Here is a 22,869-nt window from a genome sequence, read left to right on the forward strand (position 1 = left end):
TATTAAAGCTATATTTCTCTTCTCTTATATTTAACTTATTATATATACTCCGAATTATATTTTCTGACCGCGGTCGGAAAATCACTTCTAGGAGGTAGGTGTTTATATCATTATTTCTGACCGCGGTCAGAAAAGCCCTTCTAGGGGGGTAGATATATATATTATTATCTCTGACCGCGGTCAGAAAAGCCCTTCTAGGGGGGTGTAGGTGTATATATTATTATCTCTGACCGCGGTTAGAAAAGTTCTTCTAGGAGGGTAAATAAAATATTTTTAAGGGATCTTCTGGGGGAGTGGGTTATAAATAGGTCCTCTTAGGTTTTAATAGGTTATAAATAGGTTCTCTTAGGTTTTGATAGGTTATTAATAGGTTCTCTTGGGTTTTAATAGGTCCTGTTAGGTCCTGTTAGGTTCTCTTAGGTTAGACCTATTTAAATAGAGCTTATATAGCCAATCAAACAATATTATAGCTTATACCTTTTGATCTATCTACTTTACTATAGGACTAAGGTATTTACTGTTTATATACCCTTCTCTTATAAGTATATACTCTCTCTGCCTTTCCCCCTTACCTCTATAGTATTCCCCTTTTCGGTCGCAATATCCTAAAGCTAGTATTCTGACTTTTTACCTACTCTTTACGATACAGATACAGATAACCTTAGCTATCTTATACCCTCTTCTCGAGTTCTAACCCTATCTAGTAGCCAGCTTACAATTGAGCCTTTTGATACTATTAATACTGACTTCCTTCGGCCCTCTAACCTTCTACTAATTCTACACTCTCTTACTCGCGTTGGCCCCGATCGGAGAAAGGTATATATACTTTATAATAATATAGTATATAAAGAATAGGTTAAGTGGTGGCTACAAACCGACTATAGGTAGAAAAGCAAGATTTCCTAGGATTCAAATCGCAATTCAAATATATAGAGTAACTTCGACCAAGTTACCTATACCAAAGATAGTGCGCTAAAGGTAATATATAAGCGCTGCTCAAAGATCCTAGAGTATCCTTATTCTCTATTACCTAGCGGAAAGGGCTATTATAGTATATCAACAATATTGAAGTATTTAAAGACAGTAGGCTGTCGTAAAGCTTAATAGGGAGGGAAAGGAGAAATTACCCAGTTCCTTCAAAAAGTAGTATCTCCTTACCTCTTTATTTAGCTATCTGATTTCCCTAACACCCCTAGATATATAGGATCACGGCTTACCAGCGGCTCCTTTTTCACAATCGGTATAGGAAGAGTATCTTCTCCAATTTCTCACCCTCAATCGACTTCTATTCTACCTTATCGAATATCCAATATTTTATAAGCTATTCCGATTAGCCCGCTCTACACTATCTCTCCCTCCGATACCCTCTGCTACCACAATACGTCGTCGTTTACGTGATATAATTATAGAACGACAGAAATCTATCCTCTAAACACTACCTAACGACGCAAAAATCTCGATTGTATTAGATTACTAGACTTCTCTATATAACTAGGCGTTTATAGCTATCACTGGCTATTTTGTTGATAGTAACTAGGTATACTAAGAAGTTCTACTTAGATTTAAACCACTTTATAGCTCCTATACCGGTTTAAATCTAAGTGGTGTACTCCTTAAAACTCTAGTTAAGTATAAGATCTAGGATCGGGTATTTAGAGTTATAACTGATAATATAACTAACAATAAGACAATAGTTAAGGCTATTTAGTAGGCGCTCTCTAGCGATATAACAGTAATCCGAATACCCTATCTTACCTATATTATCCAGCTTTATTTAAACCAGCTCCTTGATCGTTTAAAGGCTATCCCTCTAAATAAGAATACAGAAATAAAGTAGACTGACCAGAAGTTATCTACAGCAAAGGTAAATACTTAGCACTAGACACAGAGGATCTTATACACCTTAAACAAGGTCCGTTATCTTACTGTGTATATATATATAAGTCCGCAACGCTAGGCGGCCTTTCTCCGACTTTAAGAAAAGGGATCCCAGCTTATTCTAATCTAGGACGTAAGGACTCGGTGGAATTCTACCTTCTTAATACTTCGTTGTGCAAAGAGACTACGTAGTTTCTTCTAGCCCTTCTATAAGGAGTATAACTGTAAGGAGATATTGCTTAATACTTAAGAATAGTGTTAAATTGACTATCTTCTATAAATCACTCGGCTATTCTTTAACTATACAACAGAGCTCTCGAAGACAAAGGAGGTCACTATATATCTTGTCTTTAAGATTTACAATACCCTCTTTGATCACTTTTTTGAAGCAGAGGCGCTGCTTAAACGTAAGCGTGTTCTATAGAAATCAGATATACTTAAAGTACTTATAGCTGGTCGCTTAAAACTTAATAAGTACTACTCTTAAACCAACAATCTTAAAGGATATATCTATATAGTTAGGACAATACTGGTACCTAACAGTAGATTTCAGTTCTTTCTATCTGATAATTGGGAGCCTTACTAGCGTGATACCTACCGGAAATTATTCTAGGAATTATTGATTCTGTATTAAGAGCGCCTTACAATAAATCAAGGATCGACTAATACTCTAATAATAGTATTATCTAGTTCTAGGCTGAATATAATACTAAAGAGTAATAAGATATCTGTAAAACCAGCTAGTGATAAGATAACTTAATATCTCGATAGTAGTATATTTATAATCTATTTCTTCCCTATACAGGATAATACTAATATATTTATACTACTAGATCTAATTAATATTGAACCTCTTCAATTCTAGCGGGAGAACCAATCTCGTTTCCCTGTGATTGCGTTACTTACTCGCGATATTCTCTCTATCCCAGTAACTAGTGCTGGTATCGAACGGCTCTTCAATACTACTCGGGATATTTATCACTACCGCTGTAGTTGTCTGAAGTCCGAAACAATCGAGGAGCTTATATTGTTTCTATATACAATAAGATTCAATATTAAGGATTCTAAGGTAAAGCAGCTTAAGTAGTTCTTTACACTAGCTAAGATTGAGTTAGCGAAGGAGTAGAACGATAAATATACAGAGGATACTAAGCTTAACCTGATTAGTGATAATAAAGAGGAAGAAGGAGTAGATAATAGACTGCGAGAGATATCTCCTTATTTAATAGATATAGATATAGAGGTAACAGAGCTAGAGTTACTAGAGACTACAACTCAGAGACGGGCCTTAGGGAGGAAGCGTAAGAGTAGGGCAGATAAGGATTTTGAGCAATATTAGAGAAATATATCCTGGTTTAATTATTTGATTTATTCTCCATTTTTTCTAGAAGAGCGCTGTAAGTAAAATACTCAATATTACAAGCAAAAAATATATTAATTATACAGTTACACGCTAGAAGTCTGTTTGTCTGGTTTACACTATATTGGGGCCCCAATAGGTTACCCAATGGGTTTTGGGTTATAAGCTATAACCCAAAACCCATCGTTGGGTCGAAGCAATAGACCCAAAACCCATTTTGGGTTGGGTTGGGTTAGGTTGGGTCCGGGTCAGAGTGGGTTGTGCCGAAGTCTACCGAGGACCTCGCTGCTTTTAATATAGGTGCACTCGTTACACTTACTATAACGTATTTCACAAGCGAGCCGCCCACACAAGCGAGCCGCCCACCTAAACTAAAACACGTCTCGGGATTCGCACTTAGTCAATTCAACCACCCACTATGCCACCAACTCGCTCTCAAAGCTCTCGGAATTCAATTGAGCAAGAGGGTAGGATTCTTTTAGCTATTCAGGCTTTTAAGAATAAAGAAATCTCTTCAATTCGTGAAGTGGCGCGCGTTTTTAATATACCGCGTACAACTTTACGCGATCGCCTCTCCGGCCACACTGAACGAAGCACTACACGCGCAAATTCCCATAAATTGACAGAAATAGAAGAGGAATCTCTTCGAAAATGGATTCTCTCTATGGATTCTCGTGGAGCAGCTCCCCGCCCTGCTACTGTACGAGAAATGGCGAATCTTTTACTTCAACAACGTGGAATAACCCCAGCTCTTTCGGTCGGCGAAAACTGGGTTACGAATTTTATAAAACGATACCCTGATCTCTCCTCCCGATTCTCGAGACGCTATAATTACGAACGTGCGAAGTGTGAAGACCCAAAAATCATTTGTGAATGGTTTGATCTCGTTCAAAAAACTATCCTTCAATTTGGGATCGACCCCGATGACGTTTATAACTTCGACGAGACTGGTTTCGCGATGGGGTTAATTTCCACAGCGAAGGTGATCACGAGGAGCGAATTCTACGGTCGGCGCTCGCTTTTACAACCTGGAAATCGCGAGTGGGTGACTACTATTGAGTGTACAAATTCATCGGGTTGGGCCCTCCCACCGTGTATCATTTTCAAAGGCAAAGTCTACTTGGAATCATGGTTCGAAGGCCTACCAAACGACTGGCGAATTGAAGTTAGTCCTAATGGTTGGACTTCAGATGAAATAGGAGTTCGCTGGCTTGAAAAGCTCTTTATTCCTAGCACTTCTCTACGTACGAAGGGGGGTTATAGGCTTCTAGTTCTTGACGGACATGGAAGCCATTTAACCCCTAAATTCGATGAAATTTGCGAGCAAAATAAGGTTATACCAATTTGTATGCCTCCGCACTCCTCTCACCTTTTACAGCCTCTCGATATTGGCTGTTTTGCTGTGTTAAAACGATCATATGGTCGGCTAGTGGAGACAAAAATGAGAAATGGAATCAACTATATCGACAAACTTGACTTCCTCGAAGCATACCCCCTCGCACGGATTGAAGCTTTTAAACTAGAGACTATCAAGAATAGCTTCGGAGCAGCTGGTCTAGTACCTTTTGCACCTAATCGAGTGATCTCGAAGCTTGATATTCGTCTTCGAACTCCTACCCCCCCTCCAAGTAGGGGGAGCGATTGGGACCCAAAAACGCCCTCGAATTACGTGCAATTACAAAAGCAAGCTTCGTCAATTAAAGCTTTGCTTCGTACTAGATCGAGGAGCCCTCCGAGTCCGCTAAATTGCGCGATAAATCAGGTTTTAAAAGCCTGTCAAATCACTATGCAGTCTGCTGCTTTTCTCGAGAAAGAAGTAAGCGATTTACGTGCCGCCAACGAGAAGCAGAAGCAAAAGCGTACTCGATCCCGGAGGCAGATACCTGCTGAAGAAGGCCTTTCAGTTGAAGAAGCCTCTGTATTAATTATACAGCAACAGGAAGCAGGTGAAGCACCTCCTCCGGGTCCCAGTATACCTGGAGAATCGGCTATTCAGCCACGTACACGGCCCCCCGGGGGTGTGGAATATGCAGATTGCCAGGGCATAGAAGAGAAACATGTCCAGATAGACCAATTAGTCAGTGCAATTAATTTAATGGCGTTTTGGTTGAGATAAATGCATTTAAAATTAATGGGTTGGGATAGGTGGGCGGCTCGCTTGTGTGGGCGGCTCGCTTGTGAAATACGTTACTTACTGCGCTGGTAACGCTTACTATATATACTTACTACAGTAAGACCTCCCCTGGTTTATTAAAAATCTAGAGATTAAACTGATCCTATAGGTAGACTGCGACAACGCCCACCAAAGTGGAGACACTTTTAGCGTCGCCAAGACATATGCGGGCACTCTTGGCAAGGTGGATACTGCCAAGAACTATTTATGTACATAAAATAGCCTAATAGGGTAATTTTTGCATTAATTTTGCATAACGGTGGGCGATGGGCGTCAAATTTCAAAAGGCCCACGGGCCGTGGACACTTTCTAGTGCCCATGGACGGGCGATGTCGCAGTCTAGTCCAATGAAATAGGTTTCAACTCTCTGTATTTCTGTATCGGCTTCCGGGTACAATTTATATAAAGCCTCGATTATATAATATTAATTACAAAACATGAAGGATTAATAAATCCTCCGGTATGCCGGGCTTCATGCACCGACAATAAATAGGTGCCTCAGGCATCAAACCCTCAGTTTGCTAGTAGATAGGCAGTTTGCTTCTCATAGGAATCAAGCCCACTTTAGTATACAACGGTTGCGTACTTGAAATCTGATGGTCTTTTGAACGGTATCGAGATATATTTCCCAGGAAGGGAAAGCAAGGTACGGCATTTCACGCTATACAAATGTTGAGAGACGCCCAGAGGGCGATGTCAAAATGCATGGTTGAATGTGAGATTGACTGATTGAAGAAGCTAAAGTTAGAGCTACAGCCATAAAAATCTAACACGAAACAGGGAAAGACACCGGTTCTCCATTGTCAAATGACGTTGGCACCTGATTGTTCAGCAAATGACATCTTGGTAGTCAGCAAAGCACGCTTCCTACCTACTAGGTAGAATTGAACCTCGCTGGGATGCTAGGGTGATGTACTGTTTACCCACCTTTCCTAGGTATGATAAAATTCAAAAAAAAAAAATCGCGAGTTATCTCCGAAGAGTTATGCACATGAAGTTCCCAAGAGGCGGACAAACATGTAGAAATTATCGTCAGAAGATCATTGACTCGCGGAATAGAGTCATGACTGCAGTGCTGGTTTATGTTGTACGTAGACTTCCTTTGTCATAGTGCCGACTATTAGGATGAACCATGGTGATAGATAAAGATTTTCAAGGCTTAGTGTTCACTTTTGCAGATTCTATCGACGGATTTGTATGGCTCTCGTAGTTCGTCAACAGCCAGAATAGATCGGCATAAGATATATCTATAATAGGTAGTACTATAATAGCATGAAGATTCATGAGAGAAGAGTATTCACTCTTTCATAATATTGTGGGACTTATGCTTTTATTTGCACCACAAAGCAACCGAATATGCTAAAATCTTGGAGTAAAATGAGGTGGATAGAGAAGGTCAGCTCCTCAGATACCTGCCAAGCCCAAAATAAGAACTAGAAACACCTTGGCATTTGCTTGACTTGCTTGGTTTATGCTTAGATCAATCAAGGAAAAGAAGCTCAACTGGAACCAAAAACCCAGTCAGATACAATAACAGCGATAGTCGCAACCTAAATAAACAGATGTCAGTCAATCTATACAACCAAAAAGAAATCCTACTCGAGTACTCACCAACGAAATATCCACTCCAGGCATTACAATGACATCCATAGCAGGTCGATATCCCTGCCTAGAGCCTCTCATCAAAGCCAATTTCTCATTATGATGGATACTCTCCCGGACCTCAGCAACCTTCCTATCCCCATCAACGATATCAAAAAGCGCCAGCGCATTCCCATGTCGTTCAATATTCAAAGTGAGCATTTTCTCATCCACGCGTTTCCCCTCAAATGCAGCCGCATTCTCAAATGAAAGATCAAAATTCCCAAATGAAGTATTCCCCAGTGTCCATCGTGGAGCGCCAGTGGCTATCGTCGCAGTATCACAGCCCGGCAAGCTAACCGACCAACTATTCGTCCACGACAATTTCCGATGCAGTTCGAAGAGCGGTAGGCCCGAGTCATCGCGGAACTCTCGACACGAGCGATCAGTGTATTTGCGACCGGTTACCGTGAACTGTGGCGTTCCATCCTCTTCGGTAATCTTATATGCGACGGCAGAGTGGGGGCTACCAAACGGTCTGAGCACGAGGGTTGTCTTTGAGCGCGCTATGTATTGGTTGCGGAAGGCGATGTCGCGATTTGGTGATCGGAGGGTTTTGCGGGGCTTGGAGGTGTATGCGTGCGATAGTCGGGCGTTAGAGTAGTAGGTGTAGGACATGGTGCGGTGTTTGTTCGCAAAGCGTATGCGCTGGGCCTATGCGGGGTGCCTCTTTATACCTCCAGGGGTGGGTTGTATGTGTGTATCTTGCGCTACATATCCTTGTTGCGGCATTTATATCATCCAATGCCTGATAATCTCACTAAATGCTGAGCCACAGGATGCCAAGGAATATACATGAAGCTATCTCAGAACTTCAGCGGGGTAAATGGAATAATCACTTGTGGCTGCATCCTGTCGTGAATGATGCATTTTGATTTGATAGGAAGGATTCAGCCACCTGTCATACCCCTCTTAATCGTGAATGCCCTAATAGTTAGACTACGGAGGACCCCGTATATAATCCAAAAGTATAGAAAACAACGTCGGATATATTGCCCAAGTCAAGTAGCCCGAACCCAGGTGAAGTAGTCTAAGTCTAGATTTGATGAGTCATGCCCCACGGCCCTCCCGAGGTCTCCTGAGGCCCCTGGGCTCTTTTAGGCAACCGAATATCATCACATCTACTGGTTACTCCGTACAGAGTACGCAAATATGGCTGGGAAATTTGCCGTCAAATCTTTAGACCATCTAGTCTTAACAGTCCGCAATATTCCCAAAACTGTGGCATTCTATACAACTTACCTCGGCATGCGGCATGAAATCTTTACTTCACCAGCTAACCAATCCGTTCAGAGGTAACCCCTCTTTTTGTTTTTAGTAGCTGGGTAAAAGGCATTGACGATAATAGACATGCCCTCATCTTTGGCTCTCAAAAAATCAATCTCCACCAATCAGGCAAGGAATTCGAACCCAAGGCCCAGGACGTTATGCCAGGAAGTGCCGATTTGTGCTTTTTGACAGATGAGAATGTGGAAAAGGTCTTGGAAGTATTTCAGGATGCGAGAGTTGAAGTATGACTAAGCAGTCTCTCGAATATGGTCTAGATAATAACTGATCTCAACAGATTCTAGAAGGCGCCAAGGTTGTAGAAAGAACCGGGGCCGTTGGGAAGATTCGCAGTGTATACGTGAGAGATCCTGATGGAAACCTTATAGAGTGAGACTTTTTCTATTTCTCTTATCCAGGGAGAGTACCAAGTTGACTAACCCCAGCTGCAGATTGTCGAACTATGCTTGATGAACCCACATGGGACCTATAGTCACAGGCATTTTCTTTCCCTTTTGATCCTATACTTTCCTATACTCCTCATATGAGGGAACTAGGACAAATTCCGATTATACCAATCCTGAACAGCCCCAAGAATATATGCACGGAAGTTGTCCTGCTCCTTAGGCGATGCAAAAGACTCAACAATAATATTGACAATACTTTGCCCATGCACCAGACGAATTCCACTGTCTCGAATATCGTCCAATTCTTCTTTTGTCGGAAAGGTGTAGTATCCACTCGCCTCAGCCTTCTGTGGTGTTTTGGGTAGTTCTTTTCCCCTGGCAAGTGTATCGATAGCATCCGCCGCTATTTCCACCCCCATGCTGTACACATCACCCATGTAATGCAGCATTGACTTGTCATAGTCGATAGGATGTGTTCGGATATCGATCACATCTCCTGAGTCCCAGTTCTCATCGATGTCATGGAGCGAATACCCGAAGTGTGTTTCTTTGTTCTTCATAGCTCGGACGGTCGTCATGACGCCCCGGTAGGCTGGAAGTGTACCCGGGTGAAGGTTGAGTAACCTTCGAGGATAGGAGAAGTAACGGATAATGTCTGTTTTGAAGCGTTGGTAGCATCGCAATGACAGCCCCACGTCGATGTGATGTTTGGCCAGGCTTTCGATGAAACAATCCTTGTTCACATTGGGTACCTCCTCAACGAGGATTCCATACGCATTCCGCATTTGCTGGACTGTCATATGCGTAGCGCCCTCGGGATTTTTATTGGTAAAGTACGGAATGACATGTTGCTGAAGCAGCTCTCTTTCAAAAAAGGCTAGCTCACGTAGCTCAAAAGGAGTGGCTTTGCGGCCGCCCTTATGATGGGGCAAGAAGACAAAAGGTACGTGACCTGCGGCGAGGAGCTGAACAACCAGCTTACTGGTCATGAGATGGGAGAAAAGATCACTTCCGCAGAATATAGCCACATGTAACGAGCGTGCACAAGGCTCTTGTGTTATCGCATACGACACTCGAGCAGCGTGCGCTGCAATACGATCAATAGCACTCACGTAGAAATGTCTACCGCGAGTGAGCGATCCAATAACATATAGTCCCGGTGAGGCGCGCAAAGTATCGAAGTCGACGTCTACCCCACCGCCTGGATGTGGCTTGAGGAGCTTGTTTTTCAGGGCTGACTGAATCAATGGGGAATGAATACGGTCGAGACAGCATTCTTGACCCGTAGCCTCGATAAGGTATGGGGTCTCGATTAGCCCTGCCGAAGTTTCTGCTTTGAAAGTGCCATCCCAGCGCACATATTGTCCCTGGACAACGCGAAGCTGGGACCCTTCCAGCAGTTTGAGAATCTTTTGCGCATTCTGCACGGGCATGGCGTGTCGAAACCTCATCCAGATACTGTAGAATTGCTTCATAAAAAGCTCTTGGCTCTTTGAAGATAGGCAGTTCCAATATCGCTCGATGATAGGCGCTGTTCCCCTCAACACTGCCTGCCACTGGACTTGGTCATCCTGTGCAGCTTGGATATCCTGTTGCAGCTGTTTTACAGGAGATTTGTCGTCGAGGATCCAGCTCCAGTCACCATCCGTGGCTTGTGAAAGCTCGTTCATAAGACCACTCGTCACTTGAAACATGCTTTCTTCGGGGCTGGCTTCAACTGCTTTCGCGAGGTTATGCAATGCATAGCGGCGGGGGTAGGTAGCCGAGCTACCCTGGACTTTGGGAAGTCTACCACTGCGGGAAATGAATGTTATGGGACCCCGGTGACCATTATCTGAAAGGTATGTTGCGGTGTCAACAGCCGAAAGACGGGAACCGACAATGAGGACAGGGGAGTCGAGGGGAATCGAATCCAACTTTGACAGAGGCCAGGGACTTGAAAAAAACCCGGGTTGGTTCATGAGATGGGTGTTGGAGACAGCGGTGAAGTTTCCCAATGCCAAAATAACAGATTGGGATCTGAGTTGTTCTCCGCTCTCAAGTGTCAGAAGGAGTGTTCCATCGCTCATTCGATCAATCTCGTTGGCTTCTTGATGGATAACGGAAATTGTCAGACCAATGCTCCGAGCTTGCTCGATCGCTTGGAACCATGTCGCCTGAAGATACTCTCCGTACTTCTCGCGAGAAGGAAATGGGCCATCTACCAGGTTTGTGCGCCATTGGGTGAAATCGTAGGGCTTGTCAAAGTATAGCCCCATTGTATCCGAATGCATGTTGAGGATAGTACCAGCACAGGCATCTGAGTATGCTAATCCCGGTCCTGGGATTTCTCTCTTCTCCAGAACAACCACTTCTCGAAGGAGCTTGCCATCTTTCACTCGCTCAATAAGCTGAAGAAGAACCGAAAGGCCACTGGCACCACCTCCCACAACAACGATATTGGGAGCTAGAGAAGGGGGAGAAGAAGAGGAAGAAGATGCGGGAGATTGATGTGATGTTTGAGGCATTGTGGACAGAAGATGCTATGTAGTAGCGGCTTTGTGAGTTCTCACTCTGATTTATCTCTAACACCTATCGGAAAAAAAATGACTGATTTTATGCTCCCTTTATAGGAATTAACTCTCCAAAAGTACTCCTCAGACAGGGATAAGAGGAATTTATCCGGTTACGAGCAAGTATTCTAATTATAATCATATGCATCTCCCGAAAATCACGACATGCCCGGAAGGATGGCAATGTCCTGAATTAGATTGAAGATGCCTGTCACCCCCACATATTCACGCAATAATGCTTCACGGATGTAACCTTTGTTGTTGGCGCTGCCATTGTAGCGTGGTAGTGATGGCACTTCTGAGAAAGGATTAATGAGTGGATTGGTCAAGGAGATGGATATTCTCATGAGAGCGTATATTTGACTACCAAAAATGGAAATCATCGAATGAAGTGTGGCCGTGTCGGAATTACTGTGAAGATACCTATAGGTCTTCCTAGCTTTCAGATTTAGTCATTCTATGACCAACGTTGGGGTTTTTGGCAGAGAGTAGTGTTAGTATTGGCCGGTGGTGTATAGGTACCTTCTTCTCCCCGCTTTTAAAGAAGCTAATTGACTTCGAGTCTTCAGCCAAGATATGCAATCTCATGCATGTAACACGACGATCATCATGTTCTCCGCAGAAACAATCTGGGGGTTAAACTTCCAATCTGGCATTTCTCCGACTTTGCGCCGCGCATCGGGAAAGTGACGATACTAGGTTGTTGTTTAGATCAAGTACATTAAGACCAATATCCCATATTCATTTTCCTATTTTTACATCCGAGTGTTAGGGTGTATTTAGTTAAGAAGACAAAGAGATAAGTCATAGTTTTATGAAGAACGCTGCGTCTGATCTTCTTAGGATTGACATAGGCGAGCTGGATCAGACCTTAGCCCTCATTGTTGAACCAGTCTTCATTAGACGAGCAGCCACCAGAACCATGGCGCCGAGAAAGAAGGTCAACCCGCCCCAGATCTGCGCTCCAATATAGCCGTCAGCCCTAGCAATGAGAGCTCCACCAAGAGGTGGACCAGTCAGACAGGCAAAACTAACAACCGTAAAGCCCATGCCGATGCGGACTCCAGTTTTGCTTAGGTCGGGTGTAAGACTAGAGAGTGTTGATGGCCAGAGGCCTTGCACGCCATTGGAAAATATGCCATACAGTACGGCAAAGACGTACAAGCCTGCAGTCGAATGGACGGCAGCCCAACAAAACATCATCAAACTAGCGCCGAGTGTGAGGGGAATGATGGTGTTGAGGGGTCCAAACTTGAGATCAGCCAAATAGGCAGGGATAAGGCGACCGAAAATTCCTGCTCCATTGGTTACAATGATCAAATTGGTCGATTCCGAATATGTCAGACCGAGAACACTGCGACCAAAAGCACCAATGTAATAGAAGGCGAAGTATAACCCCCAGAAATTCAGAAACATGCCCAGACAGAAAAGCACGTAGGTCGGTTCCTTGAACGCCACCCAATCAACAAGCGGGCCAGCCCTGCGTGGGGGTAGTCGAGTCTGCAGCAGGAATATAGCAGGGATGCTCGTAGCGAGCATGACAAACCCCAACACCCTAACCGTCCAACCGAATCCAATCGTCGGCATAAGGGCCTTCACCAAGCCGGGAAGAAGCATGCCTCCAGTCCCACTCCCCACCAGACAGAACGCCAGGGCAAACACCCTCCGCCCAGAGAAGTAGGTAGCGACCAATCCCATCACGGGACAAAATTGTAGGCCACTGCCAAGGCCTGTGCAGACCCCCTGAGCAAGGAAGAGCTGCCAATAGCGCGTCGAGAGGGAAGTCATGAATACGCCGAGGAGCTGCAGAAGGACCCCTGCATAAAAGACTGGGCGAAAGAAGCCCGCGTCCAACGCCCGACCGGAGAATGTCCCAACAAAGAAAATGAGGAAAACTTGTACGGACCCAACCCATGAAATAGCTGATGGTGAAACGCCAAGCGTAGATTGGTAGTAAGCCTGGAAAACACCGAAGCTCGCAATGTACCCCCAGGTGTTGAATGCCACTAGATGGCCCATCATGGCTTGTGTCCATGCCTTCACTCCTCCGTTGGGCGGGGGTTCAATGGAAGATTGTCGGTCGTGCAAAGTCTCAGGGTCTTCATTCTTCTCTGTCATGGTGTGTGTGGTGCAATGTAATTTAAATCATCCAATGTGGAAAAAGGGTAAAATTAGGATGAGACGTTCAAATGGTTTGCCACGCGCGTTTTTTGAACGAGGAAAATCCAATGACTCAAAAGTGTCGGATTTAAGAAGCAATTGAGAGAACCCGCTTTACCCGTTTTACCCGCTGTATACAGGGTTCTTTTGAAGCACTAGTATATGCACTAATATTCCAGGACAGATGTGCGGAGTTGAGTCTATTATTATACACATTCAGCAATCCCAGCTTCTCCATTTTACATGCCAAGCCCCAACTGATCGACAGCCTTTATTTTATTTACTTAGTCTGGTTGTCTATGGCTGTCTATAGTACTTTTGTTTTATCCTTTTGACCGTATGTTCTCAGTTTCCTGCCCTTGCATGCGGGCATCTCCCCGTGTGCTGTGAGGAGTTGGGACTTGACAGAATAGAATGACATTGAAGTATTCAGATACGTCAGCTTCGCCGCATTATTGGCCCTTTCAAATCAGTATGGGAAATGCAACGGTACTTGAGCACCTCTCACGGTGTTATGAATGCCGCCATCTACGATCTTCGGGGAGTGGTTGTTGATCATTTCCTCACAGGAATTTTTGTGAGACTCTTCTGTCAGTCATCGGCTTAGTGATTATTGGACCACCACCAGCGAATTTCCAGCCGCCAAAAAAGGGTCTAAAGCACATTAGCTCTAGTGTTTGCTCCAATCGGCTTCAAGTCGTCAGCTTTCAAGCTGCCTAGATGTCGCAGATACTGACTTATATTGTAGGATACACTGCCTCCATCGACTCAGCATTAGCTGGGCTTCGTTGTTTATTACCAGGACTTTATTGGATATCCTAGCTAAACGTCTTCTAGAACTTCGCATGTGGTGTAATGTAGAGATGTATTAAACCTATAACAGGATGATACTAGGTGCTGGGTAGACAGAACTACAGAATTACGAAATCCAACCCTTTTAACTGGCCAATTAGCAGGTATCAAGGACTCTCCATAGAAGTTAGTGGGTCTTCCTCTGTATGGGACCCTCACATCCTATGCAGAATGTCAATTTTAACATTCAAACACGACATCGCGGATTAGCCTTGAACAGATAGGGCCGCTGCCCTCTCGCATAAACAGATGGCCCGTACAAAAAAGTATCTAAAGCGGTTAAGAATGATCCCTGTGATATTCAGGGAATAGTACAAATCTTGCCGAATCCTAGGAAATGCTTCATATTTGCCCAATTTGTCTCAGTATCAAAGGGCACCTTCTTGAGACATGAAATCTCGACAGTAATGCGTGAGAATGATTAGAATATGATTACATTTATTTCCTCACCTATTCGCAGTGTTGAGGAGTCAATTGTTTCCATGATAGTTTTCGTTCCTAGGGATCGACTAGTTCAGGTACACGATGCACTTCCATTCTATTAATTCCACATCTTTCTCTCTCTCTTTTTTTTTCAATAGGGCGAAGGCTTTTGTGGCGGGCGGGCTACCTGATCTAGTTAGTAGCTTGAGACTCGTTTGCAACTCGCGAAAACGCCCAAGTCAGGCAGGTTGTCTGGTGAGCGACTTTCTCGTTCCATTCTGTACTCTTCAGAGCTCCAGTTAGCATAATCTCGACTATTGACATAAGTAGATCAAAACAACTCGGAAAAGCAGGCGGGGCTCTCTTCGTGATCCATTCTCATACGGGTTTGTTATTTTTCATACGCTAGGATTTCACTCGGTGGAGTGAAATTCATTTATAGAGCCTCAGCATGCTAACGCTCAGGCTATCGATACAAATAAAAGGAGACATTTCTTCATAAAAACACATTCCATTACCAACGAGAGTCCACACATCTGAGTAATTTAGAAGAAGGCTCCGTCGGCATATTTTCCACGACTAAACCACGATCCCAGGCAATTCTATAGAGGGTCTCACACCCCCGGCGTGCTTCTTGCAGTAGGTTCTCTGGTGCCGGAGTCTCCTTCTTACCCCATGTGGCAGAGTCATTCTCTCCATAATGAAGATCAAGAACAAAGGCAAGACGCTCAAGCTTCGGAAGAAAGGTGGGCGATCTGAAAGCCTGTAGCCAGCCGGCCCAATGTTCTGAAGTGGCCAGCGAGACGGGCCCACGAAAGTACAGGGTAGTCAGGTTTGGTGGGAGAAGCTTGTGAAAAGTGGGCAAGAACTGAGGATCTTCAAAAATCTCACCCACAGTGAAGTTAAGCACTTGGAGATTTTCCATGAGCGGCAAGAGTTGACGAAATGTCTCTTCTGACATCAACCCCCAATCGATGCCCGAGGTGGACCGAAGTCGCAAGGTATGAAGGTTTTCAACGATATGCGGGAGGGCGGCGGAGATGCGGCAGAATGTGTCAAGCGCGTCGTTTTCCCAAATTTCTAGTGTCTTCAGGTTGATAGGACCGGCAGGTGGTTCGTTCTCGGGCTTGCGATCAGGATCTGCGTAGATCTTCTGCATGTGGTTGAGCACAAGCTCAGGTACATAAGTAATCTTGATCCCCTTATAGGTGTCTTCGTTCTCATTCGTTTCTTGAGTTGTTGATTCGTTATGTAGTCGAATAAGCTCGTCGGTTGTAGGGCCCTCGAATCGAAGGTTGCACGTGAAAAACAGGGACAAGTGCGAAACCAATCCCTGACGGATGAATGGGCTTTGGATGAGTTCACCACAAGCAGAGCTCAGGGTCAATTTCTTCAAAGGCCAGTGAAGAGGGAGTTTCTTGTCATTGAGATCTTCGTTGAATCCGCTTTCTAGCTCCAGCTCCTCTACATTCTTTAGATGACCGCCGAGTAATGCCCATTCTGCGTCTGATGGAGTGTCCTCATCTATCACCAAGTTTGTAACTGTGGGAGAGATGGATTGCAGTTGATCTTTCAGGCAAGACTCATGGTCAAGTTTGGTTGCTTCCCAGGGACCCTGGACCTTGATCACTGCTGGTGAGATGTGGGCCATAGCGGAGGCGGGTCGGCTGAACGGGTAGATAGGCTGGTTGTGTTAGGGTAAGAAGTTCGAAAGACGTTTTGAACCCGCACTGCGAAACGATGTGAAGTTTCTGAAAAAATGTTCTTGAAGCAAATTGGATCATATTTGTAATGAGTCAGATGAATCCGTAATTCTGCTTTAGTGACGTCGGGGACTCGATTGGGTCACAGTAACAGAAACGCGTTCCCCTTGATCCGAATGGAGGACCTGAGCAGAGCCTCACGCCAAGGATGACTCAAGGAATGTTTGGACGGCCTGTGACCGAGCTTTGATCTGTTCCTGTGCTTCGAGGGAAATATGATTCAGGGGATTGTCAACCGAACTGATGCGACGTGTATCCTTGCAATAACACGTGATCAACAAAGTCCTGTGATGAGTGTCAACAAAGCCAGGATTCCAACCAAAAGTAGGAAAAAGTACAAGTCGGAATCTACGATACAGATGAGAGGAGTTTATATGGGATGCTGTCTCACTATTTGTTCAGGCAGGAAGATTCGCTAAGCGAATGATTGAACTCGAAGCAAGTACAATTTCCAGTTGACAAGGATGACATTGACCTGGAAAAAAGAAAATAATTTACAAGATTGATTCTCGCTATCGAGGATCTGAAAAATGCTAAGCGAATATCTCGATGTACATGTGTATCAAAAATCCCAGCTCTCTAAGAACTTTCTGGTGCGGTCCCCTGTCTGTTCCAGTAACTTCAGCTTCTCCTCTACCTTAAGCCCAGTGGAGTCCGTTCGACGAAGAGCATAGATTAATGACTTTTACAGATGAGAGCTGCCACGATGTCTTTCGGTGACATATTTTAACGCATTCAGCAACATGTTCTCTCGTCGCACAGTATCCTCCGAGGCGGAGTTGTCCTTTGGCAGGACGCATTTCTGGATCGCGAGGTGGACATCGTCAGGGAATCCAACCAGGGAAGCTCTCAACGCGAGCCAATCCGCGCGCATGTAATCCCGTTCATTGAAGATGTTCGAATCATTATCCTCGCACAAGTCCATCTCAGGAATGAGGATGTCTTGATCTTCCTCTGGGGGCCAGGAGGAGTTGTACCAGTTGCTCATGCAGGTCAGGTATGAAGTGTCGGCATATTTAACGCCCTTGGCTTGCTTTCTCCAGTACCAGCCCTCCAGAGTCTGCAGTCCGTTATCCGACCAGGAACATGGGACTTTGGGATCCTTCACTCGCTTGAAGCCTTTCAGGGCGGCGGGCTGGTAGTTTAGGACCTTGCCCTCACCGTGCGCCTCGCGGTACGACTTGCCCATTGCATATGCAACGACAGGGTGAATGAACTCCTTTGTATCTCCGTCCTTCTTGTATTGACCTGGAGTGCGAATGACAGACCCGCTGTAACCCGTCATAGAGTCGATGCTATCAGGTCGGTACCCCATGCCCCAACCGCCGTACGCGGTGGGGTTCTTGGGATCAGGCACGTCCTGGCTCCATTTGGTCGGGTCCAACTTTTTCGCAATACGGCATTTGGAATCACCCTCCTTGAAGGCACGCTGTGAAAGGTCCACGATAGTACAGGTGTAGTGGTGGTAAAACTGTGCCAGCGCGTAGGTCTCAAAGGTGACATTGGTGTGTTTGCGGATTTGATCGATCATCCATACCAACGACAGATTGGCCATGGATTCCATATCACCGTAATGCTCCATAGTAGACTCACTACCACCACCGATGTTGATATGGTAGCCAGGGAACCAGCATTGCACCAGATTGGTATAAACACCCTTAGGAAGGGACCACAGAGTGGGAGGGAATGCCTGTCGGTGCTCATCAAGAGCCAGGGCATGGAAGGCGTTCTTGATATTCTTGTGCAGGTTGGTGTCGTGAAAGCCGTACTTGGCCTCGTTTTTCTGATCCACCGACACATACTTGTTGGATGGCCATCCCAGGGCACCGACGGTATCAAACACGCCAACGACTTGGATCTCCACGTTCTTGTAGAAGCGGTCCTTCCAGTCCTTCTTCACATTGTACAGGCCCCAGGTGCTTTGCTGAATGCCATCCGGAACATGCATGCCGTTTTGGTGAGGCTTTGGCTTCTCTTCTTTGGAGACCCTCTTCTTGTACTCGTCGTAGATCGCCCACCAATCATCCATCATGTCTGGGAAACAAATTCCCATGTTGCAGACCATTCCTGCCACCGCGCGAGCTGTGTATGCACCGCGTGAGAAGCCGAAAATGAATATTTCATCACCGGGAAGCCAGTTGCTGACCTGTATGAGTGAGCTTGGGAATGACTGAGAAGAAAAGCAGGGATCTAACATACCAAGAAGTTATAGGCCTCGCATACATTCTCCTCCACTCCTCTTCCGAAGGAGCCTTCGAAGACTTTCTGACTCTTTGCCAGAATTCTCTCAGGCGTCGACGCACCCTCTCTTGGGGCGCTATTCCCAGTTCCAACGCCTGCATCATAGTAGACGATTTGGTGAATCACTTCTTCGTCGGTCTTTTCGCAGCTGGCGATGGAGCGGCTCAACTTTGCAATGTTGGACGCGATATTTTTCTCTCCATGGTTGGAGGATTGCCAGGAACCATCGAGACAGAGTATCAATCTTCTCATGGGGCGGATTGACTTGGCTTGCTCGCGATCGTTGAACTCTATGTTCTCGCCTGAGAACAGTGGGTCGCTTTCCAGTGGCTCCACGAGCCGAGTATGAAACTTCTGCATTGTGTCCAGAAGTTTTGGAATGAAGATGCAATAGATGATATGCGGAAAAAGAGATATGGAAAGAAGAAAAAGTAGAAGGGGCGCTCAAGGACGGTCTTTTATCTGTATAACTGTTACGGATTCCTTATTTTGGAAGGCCGCTGGGGTAGTTCATCTTTCAGCACTTTTTTGCCGACGTAAATACAGGTTTCTGGCAGCAACCTTATCTAGGTGTCGTGTAATGCTATCACAGTGGCTTTGGTCCATCTTGAGCTGAAGAAAGTCAGCCCGCCACCATTCGCTAGCTAGCTCTCGACTTGCTCATATAGAGTCACCATAGCCGACAAGGGGCTTATATCCCGAATCCACTCCCCACTCCCCCTTTTTGTAACATATCGAGACTTCCCATGGTGAACAACAACATTTGTCACAGTTCGGAGAAGTCTGTGGATTATCGCGTTCTTTTAGGAATGCCATCTAATGTTTGCGTGTTCGATTTCCACTTTTCTGCACGCTTACGGCAACCTGTAAAGGCTTAGCGGTTGCCATAAATATCGACAGCAAGTATACGCACCTTGCGAGTCTTCTATCAAAAACTGTCTTTAAAAGTACGTATATACATAGAACGGGTGTGTAAGGGTGAGGTTGTGCCCCGTAGTTATCTCAAGTCGCAGGCACGGCGTGGGCGGCTCGCCTTATGTTCCAACTTGGCATTGAAGGGAGCTAAACCCAAAAAGGCAAAACTAACCGCATATGGTAATTTACAGGTCCGCCGTTTACAAAAAAATTAAATATTTATAGCATCCATGGATAGTTAAAACCCGATATATAATGATATAAGTCAACGGTACACACTGCTCCGTACAATCTAGGGCTTTCCGGATATATACTAAAGATTTTACTACGGAGTACCGTATTCCAGTTTATACAAATAGGAACCTCCGGATAAAGGTGGATTATCTGGGCAAGTCTCCACCAGCATACCCTGCCATGCCAGAAAACCCACGCTAATTCAGCTACCAGCCTATTTGGCGGTAGCCTTCTAGTAATACAAATACCAATATTCAATATTCATAAATTACCAATGTGTATCATACTATTTTCTGTATTTAATTGATCGTATGCATTGGAACAGTTACCATATTTATTACCCGTGTATGTGCATTAGTGCAATTCTTAGCCGCATTGGCATGGTAGGGTATATAACAGACAGACCCCCCACACCAAGAGCAACCAACCTACATATATAAACAACACACCTGAACCCCCAAAATGACAACCCGCATGAAATCCCTACACGCCATCACCCGCGCAGCACTATCCAGTACCCGTCCAACACGCCTGGTACCCGCTCGCCAAACCTATCTACATCGAACCCAACCCTACCAAACACAAACACTCCGCTCATTCTCTTCAACCCTAGCAGCAAACATGTCCAGCGACATAATCGATCTAGCCAAGAACAGGCGCACCATTTACAAGCTAGGCAAGAAAAGCCCAGTCCCAGACTCCAAGATCGAAGAGCTTGTCAATGCCGCCATCCTGCATATTCCCAGTACATTTAATGTCCAGTCTACACGCCTAGTCGTACTTCTGCACGATCAGCACGATAGACTGTGGGATATTGCCATTGAGGCTTTCGAAGGTCTTGTTAAGGAGGGTAAGGTTTCGCAAGAGACATGGGAGAAGCAGACGTTGCCTAAGTTGCTGGGTTTCAAGGGGGCGTATGGGACGGTATGTAATTTGTCTTTCCCTCCAGAGCTTTCGGATTTAGCTTTTGCCCTTGAAATTTGAGATATATAGTCTTGCAAATACCTAATAAATCTCCAGATCCTCTTCTACGAGGACCCAGCAGGCACCAAAGCCCTTCAGGAAAAATTCCCTACATACAAGGATAATTTCCCAGTGTGGGAGGACCACACCAATGCTATGCACCAGTACTTCCGTATGTCTATTTTTCTCTTTCCTTTTTTCTTCTTTGTGCATTATTTCTTTACTCGATCTAACGGTTACCAGTCTGGACAGGCCTTGAAGCGCTCGGCTTTGGTGCAAACCTACAGCACTATAGCCCGCTCATTGACGCCGGTGTTGCAAGAAAGTGGGATCTGCCCAGCGAGTGGCGGAATGTTGCTCAGTTGGTCTTTGGGAGTCCTGAGGCTGCCGCTGGGGAGAAGGTGCAGAAGCCCGTTGAGGATAGGCTTAAGATTTTCGGGAAGCTGTAGGTTAGATATAAACATATAGATGAGGGAGGAATTGAGTATATAGATTTTTTATAGATTGAATTAGAGCAGCTCCCAGCGTTGGAATAATTATCAACTCTCTCCAAGTCGTGGTAACCGTGAGCTTCTGTCAGGTATCTTCCAAGTATTAAATAATAGATACCTTTGACAATTCCTTTGAATAGTTCTTCTGCGTGCTTTTGTGTCATCTTATACGCTGATAGCAGGTATTTCCAAATTTATTACAACTGTTGCGTTTTCCCCTGGTATTTTGGTTGTTCAACCAGGGGTTTGAATATCGCATTGGCTTCATCGATCGTTCCAAACAAATCCTTGTAGATCACCTCCTTGAGAAGATACCTTAGCATTGCCTTTACTTCAAACGGAAAGCTGGTCTAGCAACGTGGAAGTGGATTAGCCGATCGTGAAGTCGCATAGTTGGCTTGAAATACCATACTTTTATATCCGATACGTTAATTCCCATATTGGCAGAAAGATGGATCGTAGCTTCGTCCCAGCTTGATGCGAAGCTGGTTCTGCAAGGCTGTGTCCTTCCAGCCCTCGCCCTTCGGGTTGCAGATGAGTTCAGACACTACTTTTTCTCCTGTCACAATGCCTCTAAGGACTTCTTCTGGGGCGTTCAACGGGATTGCATGTTGTGCCCCGAAGAGGGTCGAATAATGAGCAAACTCTCTGCGATAGCGCTTCAAGCGCCCGATTTCTTCTATCCCCAGCACATACGAATCGAGTTGATTGACCAAGGGAAGAAGAACAGAAGCTGCCCGCCTGGTACAGAGTCTAGTGTAGAGCCTAGAGCGTACAGACGTCTACGAAATCAAGCCTAGACAAGAGCTCACTCTACGAGCTAGAATCTTGGAGTAAGGAACGTCCAACAAATATAAAAACGCTATGGTCGCGTGCTCCTCCGCGCAAATAAAGGCCCCCGAACACCTCGCTACCTGTAGGAGGGCTTAGCGCTCTTACGGTGGCTGGATATAGAGGCCTCCGCTACCACCCCTCAACACATTGAGAGGGAATCAACTACCTCTAATCCCCCGAACCAACTGATTGTGCGAACTTCCCCCGGATGATGGTGTTATACTCCAAACACTACAAACATTAAAGTAGAAAGATTATCAAACCCAGCGCGACCTGGGACTCTCTCTCCTTACAAGTCTCTTGCGCATGGGCAAAACAGTATTTCACATGGGCGAAATCGATGGGAAGTCATCTCAACCGAGAAGGATTGGCAGCCAACCGGCAGCGTCATCAACGCACCTAGAGTTGTCTTCTGTACGGAGTAGCTGCACGCATGTATATAGCTGTACAGTTGGTCCCGTGGGAGTTGGGCAGCGCATCGGGCGGGGTAACTTGGCAGGTTCACATACCCTGGAAGGTTATAAGGACACAGGCTTTACCTGTGTTCCGCCTAACGCTAAATATAGCAAAAACCCCTGACCCCCCCACTATTGCAATTCCTGCCCAGCAGTCTGAAGTTCTAGGTAAAGGTTGTGAATTCAATGCCACAGGGTAGCAAGGTAGACTGCGTTCCGGAGGGCCCTAGTGGTGGATCACCTGCTGAAAGTTCTCAAGTC

General features: G+C 45.2%; 7 protein-coding genes across 7 annotated transcripts; 2 read left to right on the forward strand and 5 right to left on the reverse strand.

Moving 5' to 3' along the window:
• Nucleotides 1–6,910: 6,910 nt before the first annotated feature.
• Nucleotides 6,911–7,670, reverse strand: N7479_006317 (uncharacterized protein; the record flags this gene model as incomplete). Its single annotated transcript, XM_057254011.1, has 2 exons — nucleotides 6,911–6,961; nucleotides 7,023–7,670. The coding sequence occupies 2 exons, from the start codon at nucleotides 7,668–7,670 to the stop codon at nucleotides 6,911–6,913; spliced, it is 699 nt and encodes a 232-aa protein (XP_057107873.1).
• A 534-nt stretch (nucleotides 7,671–8,204) lies between these two features.
• Nucleotides 8,205–8,758, forward strand: N7479_006318 (VOC family protein; the record flags this gene model as incomplete). Its single annotated transcript, XM_057254012.1, has 4 exons — nucleotides 8,205–8,347; nucleotides 8,371–8,563; nucleotides 8,617–8,679; nucleotides 8,738–8,758. 4 exons carry the CDS (start codon nucleotides 8,205–8,207, stop codon nucleotides 8,756–8,758), a joined length of 420 nt encoding a protein of 139 aa, XP_057107874.1.
• A 113-nt stretch (nucleotides 8,759–8,871) lies between these two features.
• N7479_006319 (FAD-NAD(P)-binding-domain-containing protein) lies at nucleotides 8,872–11,232 on the reverse strand (the record flags this gene model as incomplete). Its single annotated transcript, XM_057254013.1, has 1 exon — nucleotides 8,872–11,232. The coding sequence occupies one exon, from the start codon at nucleotides 11,230–11,232 to the stop codon at nucleotides 8,872–8,874; it is 2,361 nt and encodes a 786-aa protein (XP_057107875.1).
• A 909-nt stretch (nucleotides 11,233–12,141) lies between these two features.
• On the reverse strand, nucleotides 12,142–13,395 carry N7479_006320 (Major facilitator superfamily domain general substrate transporter; the record flags this gene model as incomplete). Its single annotated transcript, XM_057254014.1, has 1 exon — nucleotides 12,142–13,395. The coding sequence occupies one exon, from the start codon at nucleotides 13,393–13,395 to the stop codon at nucleotides 12,142–12,144; it is 1,254 nt and encodes a 417-aa protein (XP_057107876.1).
• Nucleotides 13,396–15,226: 1,831 nt separating this feature from the next.
• On the reverse strand, nucleotides 15,227–16,363 carry N7479_006321 (uncharacterized protein; the record flags this gene model as incomplete). Its single annotated transcript, XM_057254015.1, has 1 exon — nucleotides 15,227–16,363. One exon carries the CDS (start codon nucleotides 16,361–16,363, stop codon nucleotides 15,227–15,229), a length of 1,137 nt encoding a protein of 378 aa, XP_057107877.1.
• A 797-nt stretch (nucleotides 16,364–17,160) lies between these two features.
• Nucleotides 17,161–19,076, reverse strand: N7479_006322 (T6SS phospholipase effector Tle1-like catalytic domain-containing protein; the record flags this gene model as incomplete). Its single annotated transcript, XM_057254016.1, has 2 exons — nucleotides 17,161–18,621; nucleotides 18,675–19,076. The coding sequence occupies 2 exons, from the start codon at nucleotides 19,074–19,076 to the stop codon at nucleotides 17,161–17,163; spliced, it is 1,863 nt and encodes a 620-aa protein (XP_057107878.1).
• A 1,251-nt stretch (nucleotides 19,077–20,327) lies between these two features.
• On the forward strand, nucleotides 20,328–21,277 carry N7479_006323 (nitroreductase family protein; the record flags this gene model as incomplete). The annotated part of the gene is made up of 3 exons (XM_057254017.1): nucleotides 20,328–20,789; nucleotides 20,886–21,000; nucleotides 21,072–21,277. 3 exons carry the CDS (start codon nucleotides 20,328–20,330, stop codon nucleotides 21,275–21,277), a joined length of 783 nt encoding a protein of 260 aa, XP_057107879.1.
• Between the last annotated feature and the right edge of the window lie 1,592 nt (nucleotides 21,278–22,869).

The sequence above is a fragment of the Penicillium vulpinum genome (assembly GCF_028829585.1).
Source record: "Penicillium vulpinum strain IBT 29486 chromosome Unknown utg000003l_segment0_segment0, whole genome shotgun sequence".
NCBI lineage: Eukaryota > Fungi > Ascomycota > Eurotiomycetes > Eurotiales > Aspergillaceae > Penicillium > Penicillium vulpinum.